This window comes from Podarcis vaucheri (genome assembly GCF_965113315.1).
Source record: "Podarcis vaucheri genome assembly, chromosome: 12".
In the NCBI taxonomy this organism is placed as follows: domain Eukaryota; kingdom Metazoa; phylum Chordata; class Lepidosauria; order Squamata; family Lacertidae; genus Podarcis; species Podarcis vaucheri.
In genome coordinates this window covers 38,809,093-38,822,790 of record NC_138750.1, presented here as the reverse complement: position 1 = coordinate 38,822,790, position 13,698 = coordinate 38,809,093, and the positions used below count along the sequence as shown (strand labels likewise).

The window sequence follows — 13,698 nt, the reverse complement described above, 5'->3', positions numbered from 1 at the left end:
CAGGAGCTGCTTGCTCCATGGCTCAGTGGAGCTAGTTTTTTCCACCCCAGTTCCTTGTCCCTTCAAGGAAGTGAAGTAGGCGAAAATTAGACCACCTGCTGCTTTCAAGATGATATTGTTACAAAGGTTGGGTACCACCCTGCTTTCTGCCAAGCAACAGCATGATCCCAGGGGGTTCCAGGCACTCACCCAGGATCTGTGTTCCTTTGGAGAATTAAGACATGAAGGAGACTGTCATAGCTTTGAGAAATTTGATTTATTCACATATTTACACCTTCAGTTTTCATGGAGGGAGTCCAGATCTTACCGCATGATCCTTTCAAGAGGTGCTTGCCTCCCACAGCAGTGCAGCCCTGGAGTCCAAGGCATCTCTCCCAGCCAGCCTTCAGCCAGCCTGCTCAAGATGGCTCACAGTCTCTTTCTCTCCCTTCTTCTTCCTAGCACACCTTGCTAAAGACTCTCTTTTCATGACTCTCTTTCCCAGGCTCTCAGATGGGCAATCACCCCCTTTTGTCTTGTTAATGCCTCTATCCTAGATGAGGCCCTGTCTTGGAAATAAAAAAGCTTAGCCTGTACTTTTCCCCTGGCCTCCAATCTTCAAAATTCCAAATAACCAAAATCCTGCCATTTATTAATTCCTAGCTTTTAGCCACCCCCAATCTATAACAATATTCTTCCCCCATCATATCTCAGCCTTTTTATTTTGAGGAACTCGTGTCTGAGCCCTAGCCACCTTCACACTTTTGAAATAGTAGGAACTGGTAGTGTAAATAATAAACAAGCTCTTTTGAGCCATTTGATTTCTAGTGCCTGCTGGATTACAGTGGTGCCTCACAAGACGAAATTAATTCGTTCCACGAGTTTTTTCGTCTTGCGTTTTTTTCCGTCTTGCAAAGCACGGTGTCGGAAAAGTTTTGGAAAAGCTTCAAAAATCACCAAAGTCTTCAAAAACCTCAAAAAAGGCTACCACACACCGCGTGCTATGAGTTGCTCCTCGAAGTCAAGTCGCAACTGTATTAACGGTTTTAAGAAAAAGGAAACAAACTTGCAAGACGTTTCTGTCTTGCGAAGAAAGCCCATAGGGAAAGTCGTCTTGCGAAGCAACTCAAAAAACCCAAAACCCTTTCGTTTTGCGAGTTTTCCGTCTTGCGAGGCATTCGTCTTGCGAGGTACCACTGTACCATTGCAGTAGAAGAGTTCTGGAGAGTCTTTTTTTCAGCTAGAGGGCCATATTCCTTCATGGTTAGCTTAGTGGGAGCTGTATGGCTGTGGTGGTAGACCCAGCAGAAAGGGCCAGAGGCAAAAGTTGGCAGAACAGTGAATGTGGCTTTGTACAATAGGCTACGTTCCAGCCAAGCAGAAGTCAGAATTTTCTGTATACACAGGCATCTCCAGGCAAGTAAGAGACATCGCAATTTGAGGACACATTCCAGCTAGGCAGGGCTGGTGAGGGCTGCGCCTTCAGGTGCATGGCCTGGTGGCTGGATAGAGTGTTCACGCATGCATAGACTCTACAGTTCTTTGATTCTATGTCTGATTTTATGTTTGGCTAAAGATGGGATGGGTAACTTGTGGCCGTCCAGATATTGTTGGTTTCCAACTCACATCAGCCCAGGCAGCATGGCCAGTGTTCAGGGATGATGGAGGTTGGAGTCCAAGAGCATCTAGAGGACCATAGATTTCCCCATCCCTGGGCTAGGGAAATAATGCAACTGTTCATCCATTTTAGATGGCCCCTGGGTGACGTGTTTGTTCTTGAATGAACATTTCACGTCAGAATTAATTGACAGGTATGTTGCTGTGACTTGAGATGCAGCTAGCATATGGTGGAAAAGGTTTGTTTTGATGTACTTTTTGTGTTGATGTATTCTGAGGATTGGATCTTGCTTCGTTTGCTAACATAAATTTGTTTTATTCATGTGACTAATCTGATGCACTAAAATAACTAGGCATTTTATTCTGGAAGGAGATTTCCACCACATTTAGGGTTGTTGTTGCTTTTTAAAAAATCGCAATATATACACATTTATTGGGGTTTGGGGAGTTTACACCAAATTTGACAGGCGTAGTGTTACATAGTGAATTTTTAAAAATTGGCACCACTAAAGATTTGTTTTTGTTTTTGATTTCATTTCTCCCTTCATGGAAATTGTTACAATTATCAGATCCCCATTAAAAAGGTAAAGGTACCCCTGCCCGTACGGGCCAGTTTTGCCAGACTCTAGGGTTGTGCGCTCATCTCACTCTATAGGCCGGGAGCCAGCGCTGTCCGCAGACACTTCCGGGTCACGTGGCCAGCGTGACAAGCTGCATCTGGCGAGCCAGCGCAGCACACGGAACGCCGTTTACCTTCCCGCTGGTAAGCGGTCCCTATTTATCTACTTGCACCCGGGGGTGCTTTCGAACTGCTAGGTTGGCAGGCGCTGGGACCGAACGACGGGCGCGCACCCCGCCGCGGGGATTCGAACCGCCGACCATGCGATCAGCAGGTCCTAGGCGCTGAGGTTTTACCCACAGCGCCACCCGCGTCCCCCCAGATCCCCATTACATTCTCATAAAAATTCCATTCTTTGGTTAGCTCTAAAATTGGCAACTGCATACATTGTGCTTGACAGCTGAAAAGCAGCACAGAGCTGCTGCATCCTTGTGTAGTTTGATTCCTCCCCTGGTTATAAATAGCACATAGTGCATCAGAACAGGGTTTTTTCCTTCTTTTAAACTATCAATAATTTAGTAGTGTTGAGGGAGATTCCACAAGGATGTAGAACTGAGAATGCATTGCAAAATCTCACTGAAATGGCTGAGGACCTAAAAGTCGTGAATGGCGGTGGGAATGGCAGAAATACCACTTACAGTGGTGGGAAATGCTGGTTTGCAGTGCAACCCTACAGTGTGTTTACTCAGAAATAAGTCCCACTGGGTTCACTAGGACCTGCCCTATAAAAAATGTGCTTTAGGACCGCAGCCTTAGTAGGTTTTGGGGTAGCTCAGTGCTTAGAGCAGATGGATTGCATGCAAAGGGCCACCAGTTAAATCCTCAACTTCTCTAGGTAGGACTGGGGAAGACCCCCATCCAAAACCCTGAAGAGCTACTGCCAATAAGATGTTTTCATCTGCCTGACTATCTTAAGTCACAGGTTTCAAGATTGTTATTTTTTAAAATTTCAATTAATTGTGTCCATTATTTTATCATTATTTATTAAATAGTAAATAAGCTGGTGTGTTTAGCCTGGAAAAGAGGAGAAGGAGATGGAGAGAAGATATGATAGCTATCTTCAGATATCTAAAGGGCGGTCACATGGAAGCTTCTTTTCTGCTGGTACAGAGGGTGGGGCCCGAACCAGTGAGTTCAAGTTACAAGAAAGGAGAATCCGACGAAACATCAGAAATAACTTTCTGACAGTAAGAGCTGGAATGGACTCCTTTGAGAGGCTGTGGACTCTTCTTCCTTGGAGGTTTTGAAGCAGAGGTTGCATGGCCATCTGTCATGGATGCTTTAGCTGAGATTTCTGCATTGCAGGGGGTTGGATTAGATGGCCCTGGGTGATTCCATGATCTGTATGCTCCCCATCACCCAAAGATCACAGTGTGGTTCACAACATAAACATGCAAAATGAGAACACAGAATACATAATAAAACAAATAAATAAGCACACTCCCACAAACACGTTTTAAAAGCCTCCTCATGTTAATCAGCCAAATGCCTGGTTGAAAGAAAATGTTTTCACCTGGCACCTAAAGATAAGTAAAATAAAACAAAACACATAGTGAAGCATGAGAGTGCATGTACCAGCCAACTTCTTTCTACAAGGAAGGGCAGGCTCTATAAAAATACCTCATCCTTGTTCCAGTAAGTTCCCTTTCTGCTATGTTTGCAGAAAGAAAGAGCATTAATGGAATTACTTAGGAACAAAGAGTCTTGTTAGGCTATTCTTTGTAGGTCAGCCTACTGTTGGTGAAGGATTCTCGCTTGCACAGTAGGTTCTAGGCCTTTCCTGTAAGTGGATCTACTGCAAGAGGAATGAAGGAGAGGAAACCCAGCCCCGCTAATGTCACAATACCTCCACTTGCCAGCAGACCCACTTCTGGGAAGAAACTGGTATCGCACTGAGTAACACAGCAGAAGCCATGTCTCATCAGCAGTTCCTCTATTTCATAGTCATCCTTCACAAACTGATTCGCCAAAGATGTGGTGTGCAAAGGACTGACACAAACTCCTTCTAATAGTGAAGTCATGGTGAGTGCTACCAGTATAGCCAGAAACAGGGCCAGTGAGAAAAAAGAGGGAACATATTTGGGGGACAAAAAATACCCTGCTTTTAAAAACTAAGGGGGCTAAAGATCCCCCAAACAACCCACTGAAGACTCAGCATGCTTGGTACCACAGAATGTAGGATACCCTGCAATATTTTGTTGCTGGTGCTTCTTGCGTTTTCCTAGACATGTTCATTTCCAAGGCAGGTTGGCAGATTAGATTCCCAAAAAGCAAAGCTGCAGCTGCCCTTTTTGCCAAATTGGTGTTGGGGCAGGATGCAGAGAGCCATGAAACAGTGTGGTTATATGAGTTTGATGAACATTGTGGAGGAAGTGAGTTTCTTTTTAAAGGGAAGTCTTTAATTTTGCCACCAGATCTGGAGTTGAACCACGGCTGTTCCTAGAATTTTGTTAACTTTTATGTGGCATCTCCTGGGGGTGGGGGGATTCTGCTGTGCATGCTCTTTAAAAGTGCAAAGCACCCCAGAAAGCTATAGGATGATTGCTTGTGTGTTACCATTGCACCTAAACAGAAGGCAGACAACCTGCTTTTTGCCTGCAGTGTCAACAAGTCCATGCATCTCTTCCCAGATATCATAATGGAGGCTGTAGGGTAGGGATAGGGAAGCTGTGCCCCAACCCCCAATTTTGTTGCATTCCAGCTCCCATCAGCCCCAGCCAAAATGGCCAAGGGATGATGGAGGTTGTAGTCCAACAGCTGGAGAACCATTGGTTCCTTTCCCTTGTTGCTGCTGTGTTGATACACTATAAACAATGTGGCACCAGAAGTTCTGAACCGAAAGGATAACCTGTTTTCTAACCTAAAGTTGCATTGTGTCTGGATTTTTAATGTAAATGTTTGTAGTTCTGCAATAGATGCTGCCATTGGCCTTAGTTGTTGTGCATGCTGAATTCTAATCTAGCATGTTTGTTGTACATAAATGATTGGTGGTGGTTTACTCAGGATGCTGTGGTCATGTTCTGGAGTCTGCGGTTGGATAATTAGGGTTGGCTCAGTTTCTTCTCTCCCAAGTCTGTGATTAAGCAATTAAGAGGTCTACTGTTTGCCAGGCGTGCTCTGGTCCATGGGGTCGCGAAGAGTCGGACACGACTAAACAACAACAACAACTGTTTGCCAGCTGAAGTAGAAGATTAGTTGTGGCTTTCTTGTATAACTTTTTTACATCCCTTGAATGGGCATTTTATAGTGGTGCTCATGATTTTACTCTTCTGTCAAACACTACAATATGTATCTTGAAGATGCTGAGCTACCTGGCTTCCTTCGCATAATCCAAAGACGTGTGAAGAGAGAGGAACAAAGACAGGCAGGGCAACAGAGCCTCAGATTGCTTGGGGAGGAACTGGGGGAGGAGGAGACGTAGGGAGCTGTGGGAAGGCGGGTAACCTCAGTCCTCACAACTGCAAGTTCCACCGGGAAGAGTTTCTGTGTTCTCTTGGCCTGGCCTCCTGAGCTGTCTTTGTTTCCTTGAACAAAGAATTAACTTCACTGACAACATGTGAGTTTTGCTCATCTGCTCCTGACACCTGCTCCTGATGTGTACAGTGGTGCCTTGGTTCTCAAACTTAATCTGTTCCGGGAGTCCGTTTGACTCCTGAAACCATTCGAAAACCAAGGCGCGGCTTCCGATTGGCTGCAGGAGCTTCCTGCACTCAATCAGAAGCCGCGTCGGACGTTCAGCTTCTGAAAAATGTTCACAAACCAGAACACTCAATTCTGGGTTTGTGGCGTTCAGGAGCCAAGCCGTTCGAGTACCAAGCTGTACTAAGCCAGACCGTTCTAGCTCAGAATCTTCAACCTTGGCTGGCCCCAGTTTCCCAGGGTTTCAGCCACAGTTCTTTCCCAGCCCTACCTGAAGATGCCAGGGATTGAACCTGGGACCTCCTGCACGAGAAGCGTGTGCTGTGCCACTGAGCTACACCTCTTTCCCCCTGATTGCTTGGTAAGAATTGAACCCTATCCTGCCTTCCAGTGTTCTGGCCAAGGAGTGCAAAGTCCCCGGGATGGCTGATAAAGGACTAAGTACTTATTTCTAAATTTCACTATCATACAATTTCATCAATATTTAACGTGCTTAACAGAGCCATCATATCTTCATCTGGAGTCTGGCTGAGGAGCCGTAAGAGTCAGCATGAATGCTGCTTTTCTGAAGATGAGTGCCATTGGCAGGGACATCCTCTTTTGCTCTGGAGGAACTCCTGGTACACGGGTGGAACACCCTGCTTGCATAGATGTATGCAAACACTGCTGGTGGTATTTTGGGATCAGTAGGACTCGAAATGGGTGTGGCGGTCGTACAGAGCCCCCGATCATCTCATGGGCTATTGACCCGTACACCACTAATCCGCTGCCACCAACCAGGTCCTCCCTGGTAAAATCACTTCAGTCTCAGTCAGGTTCTCAAATTAATAGAGAACAGTGTATTTTATTTCTGACACAAACAAACTTTTACGGCATTCCAAACGTTGTTACTCTTTACTTTCTTAGTCTTATTTCCCTCTCTCTATCTCTTCCACCAGGGACGCGGGTGGCGCTGTGGGTTAAACCACAGAACCTAGGACTTGCTGATCAGAAGGTCGGCAGTTCAAATCCCCGCGACAGGGTGAGCTCCCGTTGCTCGGTCCCTGCTCCTGCCAATCTAGCACTTCGAAAGCACACCAAAAAGTGCAAGTAGATAAATAGGTACCGCTCCGGCGGGGAGGTAAACGGCGTTTCTGTGCGCTGCTCTGGTTAGCCAGAAGTGGCTTAGTCATGCTGGCCACATGACCCGGAAGCTGTACGCCGGCTCCCTCGGCCAATAAAACGAGATGAGCGCTGCAACCCCAGAGTCGGCCACGACTGGACCTAATGGTCAGGGGTCCCTTTACCTTTATCTCTTCCACCTCCCCTCACTCAAGAACCCACTGCCCTAACTGTCTCTCTATTTCCAATTGCCTGACAACTGCTTCTCCCACTGCCTTTCCCAACCAGCCAACTCACTAAAACCAACCAACTACCCACCAACAACTCTTAACAAACCTCGGGCTAAGCCTTTTTATACACATGTAGGCTCCTCCTCCAGCTTTCCGATTGGTCTACATTTTAACCCTTTCTCTCCCCCCCCGTACAGACAGGCTCTAAATGAACGTGCAAACGCCACAAGAGGTGCGTCAGGGCATCCTTGAATCAGTAGGGTCCAAACGGCACCCTCCCTGCCCCGTTTTCATGACACACCCAGAAAAGCTATCCCCAACAGGATTATGCTAGATTTCCAAGAAATCTGACTACCTGGCTGTTCATAGAATCAGAGAATCATGGAATCATAGAGTTGGAAGAGACCACAAGGGCCATCGAGTCCAACCCCCTGCCAAGCAGGAAACAATGTTCTGCATTGATTTTACGCTATTCTTGTTTTAACCAAAAATGTCTGCCTGTGAGCCTAAAGTTGGTTTAGAGCTGTTGCTCCTTAATATATATGGTGCCTCCTCCTTCACTACCACCACTTTCAAGCTAGCAGGATTTCAGGGTAGTCCTGCTGTCAAGCAACACTATTCCGATTCCAAGGGACATAAAAGAATCATGCTATTTGTCACCATTCAAATGCAAATGATTTCATTGCAAAAGCAAATCTGTGCTTTTATGCCACAAGGGCAAGTGCCAATTCTTGTGCATTTGCTTAGATTTTTTATTTGCGCCGTGAAGGTTAATAAAAGCCAATTATTTCCTTGTAACAAAAAAACTATGCCCTTTAAGTACAGCAATAATGGCATGTGTGGCGTACTATTCTGTTTTGCCATATTAAAACTCCTACTGCTGTTTGCCTTATGTTAGTGGCTTGCATTTTTGTTAGGTCTGCCATAAATCTTTTTAAGATGTTTGCAGTATTTATTAAAAACTGGGCTTTTGTCATTCCACGCTGGGAAACATTAGCCTGCATCTTGTTAAAAACAAATAATGCTCCTATTGAACACAGAAAGCTGCTTTTATACTGATTTCAGACTATTGGCCCATCTAGCTTAGTATTGTCTATATCCAACAGGCAGCCGTTCTCCAGGCTTTCATGCAGGAATATTTCCCAGACCTAGCAGGAGGTGCCAGGAACTGAGCATGGAGCTTTCCGTATTCAAAACATGTGCTCTAGTACTGAGCTATGGCCCTTCCCCACAAATCAGTTCCCACCCCAGTTTGGTATGATGTGGTGGTGTTTGCAAAGAAGAGCCATAAAACTTTGGCAATGTGTTCTAGAAATGCTTTTATTTGATTCATAAAATTCTTCTTTACTCTCAGCAGCGTTAAGAGGTGGGAGTTCTGCACTCTCTGTTTTGTATCAGTAAACAAGCCGTCAGCGGCACTAAAATAAAGCATTTGCGGGACAATCCTATGCATGCCTCCTGAGGTGTGTAAGTCTTCCTGAATTCAGTGGGGGCCTACTCCTAAGAAAGTGTGTACAGGATTACAGCTTTAAATTTGTATGGAATGCAAGCCTGTTCTGTTGTTTGGTTTTCATCAACACAGCCAGAAATTGGCAAAACTAGTTATAGCTAGCCCTCAAATATATTCCTGATGCTCAAGCAAGGTATAAATGCATTCCGGTGCCAGGCAAAACCTTTTTTTTATACCACCAGACTTTTGAATGATAAATTGCTCTTCCTTAGGGTGTGCTCAAATTTTGTTTTGCTTTTTAAATGTATGTGTTGGATATATCTCTGAACATGACTTCTTGTAGATAGAAGTTGGCTTTCCTGGTGGGTTTTCTAAATGAGAATTGTGTCATGAGTCAACTGTATGATGCGGCAGCAAAAAAGCTAATGCTATCCTAGGCTTCATCAACAGAAGTGTAGTTTCTTGTGGATCAAGGGAATAGTGCTGCCTTGGTCAGACCACATCTGGAGTACTGTGTCCATTTCTGGGTGCTATAGTTTAATAGGAATGTTGACAAGCTGGAACATGTGCAGAGGAGGGCAAGCAAGTTGATCAAGGGTCCGGAAACCAAGTGTTATGAACAGCGGTTGAGAGAGTTGGGTATGTTTAGCCTGGTAAAGAGGAGACTGAGAGGAGATATGATAGGCATCTTCAAATATCTCAAGGGCTGCCATACAGAAGATGGAGCATTGGAGCACGTTTGTTTTCTCCTGCTCTGTAGGCTAGGACCTGAACTGGTCACTTCAAGTTATATGAAAGGAGATTCCGACTGAACATCAGGAAGAATTTTCTGACAGTAAGAGCTGTTCGACAGTGAAACGGACTCCCTCGGGAGGTTGTGGGCTCTCCTTCCTTGGAGATTTTTAAGCAGAGATTGGGTGGCCATCTGTCATGGATGCTATAGTTGAGATTGCTGCATTGCAGGACATTGGATGAGATGGCGCTTGGGGTCCCTTCCAACTCTATGTAGACTCATTTGGCCTCTTGACTGAAGGTTCCCCACCTTTTCTCTAATTAAAAAGTTGGTAAAGGGAAACTTCTCATTTACACTAGTGTTTTCACCCCCTCTTGTCATTAAATCGTTGGATCTTGCAATGTTTATTACATGCTAAAACGACAGTGGCCAGAGTTTATTGGGCCATATACATTGTGTTCATATTAGTACCACCAAACTTTCAATTTAGCAACTCAGCGGCAGGTAGAATGGAAGGATAGCACTGCATAGCATGGAGCTGGTTACTGATGCTACAGAATTAGTTGCCCTTGCTCTGGAATTTCTCAGATATCTGCACTTGTTGCCACCTTTTCTGTATGTATAACTGAGAATTCTATAAGCAGAATCTTTCCTCGGGACAAATAGAAATATCACTTCAAAATGTGCGGCCTTGTCAGAAACAGCTCCTTATTTCATAGCTCTTAAAACAAATAAACAGTGTGAACAAATAGTTCATTGATTTCTCCCATGCTGCCTCACGAAATGCTCAATCTCCCTATGAAAAATGATATTTAACTACTGCTTTAAGTAAGGTGAAAATCCATTGGAGCCATCTTGCTTTCTATACTTACTTGCTAAAATTAGTATGTTTTTATCGGAAAGAATTGTAATTGTTACAGCAATGACAAAAATAATGGGAGTGTACCTGAAACCTAGAGGCTCATATTATTATATAGTTATACATAGAAACACTGAAATGCTTGAGTTAGAAAAGAAACGAGTCATTGCTTTGTAGTGTTTGTTTTACTGTATTTTTTATTTTTATTTTTTTTAAGGTTTGATACATCTGTTTGGGGTTTGGGTTGTCTGCTATCTGCATCTCTTAGGTCACTGATTTTTAAAACACTGGCAGCTCCTTTTCAGAATAGCTACTTTTATGAAAAATGACACATTTCGAATGTAGCTTTGCTGGAGCTAACTGTCAAGTGTTTTTATTGTGTGTGTAGGAACATTTGAGAAAAAAGTATTTGCTTTCTAAACGCCAATGTTTACATGCTGAGGAAATGTCATATAACGGAGCACTCCTTGCCTGTCATTTCAGTGATCTGCTGTCTTCAGAATACCTCGAGAGGCACATTGAACACGGCGGAAAGATGGTGGAAGTAAAAGTAAGAACTTGCACCCTGGCATTTTTGTTATGAATATATTTTCATCTTGCTGCATGCAATGCGATTAAGCTGTCTTAACTTGGCTGCAGATAGTGCTGGTGAGGGAACACAAATTGGGAGCCGAGTTATAAAACAACCAAGCCACATTTCAGTCTTCCAAAGCAGGGATGGGGACCCAGAGGGGGGAAGGGCTCTTGCCATTGCCCATTCCAGCCCCACAGATGACGGTGCTTCCTGCCCATGTATGCTCCTCTCTATCCAGGCAAGCAAGAGGCAGTTCAAAGGCCCATTCCCACCAAGACACGTTTGAGGAGAGCTCACAGCAGGAGTGGGACTTCATCTCCCAGCATCCCTGCCCATTGGCCTTGCTGGCTGGGGCTGATGGGAGTTGGAGTCCAAGAGGCTGTGAAGGGCCACAGGTTCCCTATAACTGGCTTAGAGCAAGAGGGGTGAGGCAGTGAGGGGTGTGGCCAGAGGAAAGTTCCAGACAAAGAGGCCTGGAAAGCTGCTTTCGACCCCCAGGCCCAGGGTTCCTCACCCCAGTTCAAAAGCTTGTTTTTATTTGGCTCAGTATTATAAAGCAAGGCACCTGTGTTTTGTAATTCTGCCAGAATTGTGCTTCTGATGAAGTTGTGGCTGTCAGGACATTGCTGATTGCTGCTATACTCTAAGCAGCCTCCAGGTGGAAGCTGTATTTGACACTGGCTTTCCCCACATCTTACACCCTCAGGTAACAGCAGTTAACAACAAGAAGGAAAGCTTTTCCACCCAGTGGTCTGGTCCTTTTTTTTTTTTTTTGCGTACAAATGAGAAGTGATCTCCATAGAGGCTGGCTCCGTGAGATTTGTTCCTGCCAGATTCTTGGAACTGGGCACAGAGTTGGAGCCAGATCAACACTTGACATTTCTCTCAGCGACTCCTTAGAAAGGTGTGGCTCTTGACTGACAGGGAGGACCAAGAAAGGCAGCTCTATGGCATTGGGTGTGGGGTATCCACTGTCACAGGGGTGGAGTACTCTTTTGACAACCTGTTATGCCCTTCTACAGGATCCAGACTTCTACCCACAGCCCACTGAGCCCACAGTCCTCAGGGTCAGTTTCCTCCTCCCTGTACCCACTGGTACCCTTCCTGGGTTCCTCCAGCTCTCTGATCTATTCCTCATCATCATCTGACCACCTTCTCCACAACTTCTCCATGTATGTTATGTTGTTGTTTTGTTCAGTTACTTCTCTACTGCCACATCATAAAATATCAGGATGGTGTACAACAACAAAAACAGGAAACTGAAAACAGTACAGTTTTCATTCTAGCCACCAGTGTTTTCTTTTCTTTTCTTATTTAGCTTCTGTAGAACAAAATAGTCATCTGAGGATGCCCATTCAGTGCAGTGGCAATGATCTAGTTCTCCACTCATTCCAATTTCCACATTGCTAGTTTGCAGGCATTTTTACTGCCTCTTCAGAGTTTCTGCACTTAGTATTATGGATGCCACAGTTCAGAAGAACAATATTATTATCAGACATGAAGCACCTAGGATGGGGCGCAAAGATATTTATTTCTTGATTGAATTTATATACCGTCCTTATACCTGGAGGTCTTAGGGCAGTTCACAGAAAAGATCACAGTATATAAAATCATAATAATAATATTAACCCAATAACACCCCCCCCCAAAAAAAGAGCCACATTTTAAAAGGGCACAGGGCAGGCTTTCTCAACCTTGGCCCTCCAGATGTTTTTGAGACTACAATTCCCATCATCCCTGGCCACTGGTCCTGCTAGCTAGGGATCATGGGAGTTGTAGGCCAAAAACATCTGGAGGGCCAAGGCTGAGGAAGCCTGGCATAGGATGTCAATCAGGTCAACCAAAGGCGTGGTTAAAAAGGAACGTTTTTGCCTGGCACATAAAGCTGTATAATGAAGGTGCCAGGCGAACTTCCCTGGGGAGAGCATTCCACAGATGGGGAGCCACTGCAGAGAAGACCCGTTCTTGTGTTGCCACCCTCCGCACCCCTCAAGGAGGAGGCACCCGAAGGAGATCCAAGTGGCAGCACAATACCACATCTTGTGGCTGCACAGCAGTGTGTGGGCTCGTCTCAGCTTTGGCTATTGAGGCTACAGCTTCTGTAGCTTCTGCTTCACGACTTTTACTTTATTGTTGTTGTTGTTGGTGGTGGTGGTGGTATTATTATTAGTAGTAGTAGTAGTAGTACTAGTACTAGTAGTATACTGCTTAATGCATAAATAGACTTCTGTGTGGTTTATAAAGAAGATAAACCAGTTGCATTACATTTATATCCCACCTTTCCTCCAAGGAGCTTGAGGTGGTGTTACATGGTTCTCTCCTCTCCCCCCATGCTATCCTTACAACTCCCCTTTGAGGTACATTTGGATGGGAGACAGTGACTAGCCCAAGGATCACTCCGTGAGCTTACCCCGTGAGTGAGGGTTTGAACCCTCTTCTTCCGGGCCCAACACTCTGACCACTGCCCTATAAAGATTGGTAATTAAAATATGCGCAAACACAAAATTGCCTTAAACAATGCAGCAATGAAAATAGGAGACTCAGGTCAAGAGACCAAGGCAATGTCTCTTATTAACACAGGTGTGCTAACAACTTACCGTTGACTATAATAGTGGGGTTGGTAGTAGGGTTGGGGAAGAGGGGTAGCCTCCTTCGTGGCAACAGTGAGATGCCAGGATTTAAGAAGTGGCAGTAGCTGAAAGGCGACTGCTGTGGAGGCAAGGGACACAGGGAGCTGCCTTATATTGAGTCAGACCGCTGGTCTGTGTACCTCAATATTGTCTACATTTGACTGGCAGCAGCTCTCTGGAGATGATGGGGATTGAACTTGCGACCTTCTGCATACAAAGCAGACCCCCACCCCCAAGCTCTGGGCTTCTTCCCCCAAGAAAGGAAGA

At 45.1% G+C, this 13,698-nt stretch overlaps 1 protein-coding gene across 12 annotated transcripts in view; it reads left to right on the top strand.

The window, feature by feature from the left end:
- Positions 1 to 13,698, top strand: part of ADAM22 (ADAM metallopeptidase domain 22) — a 120,668-nt gene that overhangs the window by 38,183 nt on the left and 68,787 nt on the right. For all 12 annotated transcript variants that reach the window (XM_082194132.1, XM_082194136.1, XM_082194142.1 and 9 more), the window contains exon 4: positions 10,711 to 10,777. In XM_082194132.1, coding sequence (XP_082050258.1) covers positions 10,711 to 10,777 — 67 coding nt within the window. The remainder of the gene's footprint in view (positions 1 to 10,710; positions 10,778 to 13,698) is intronic.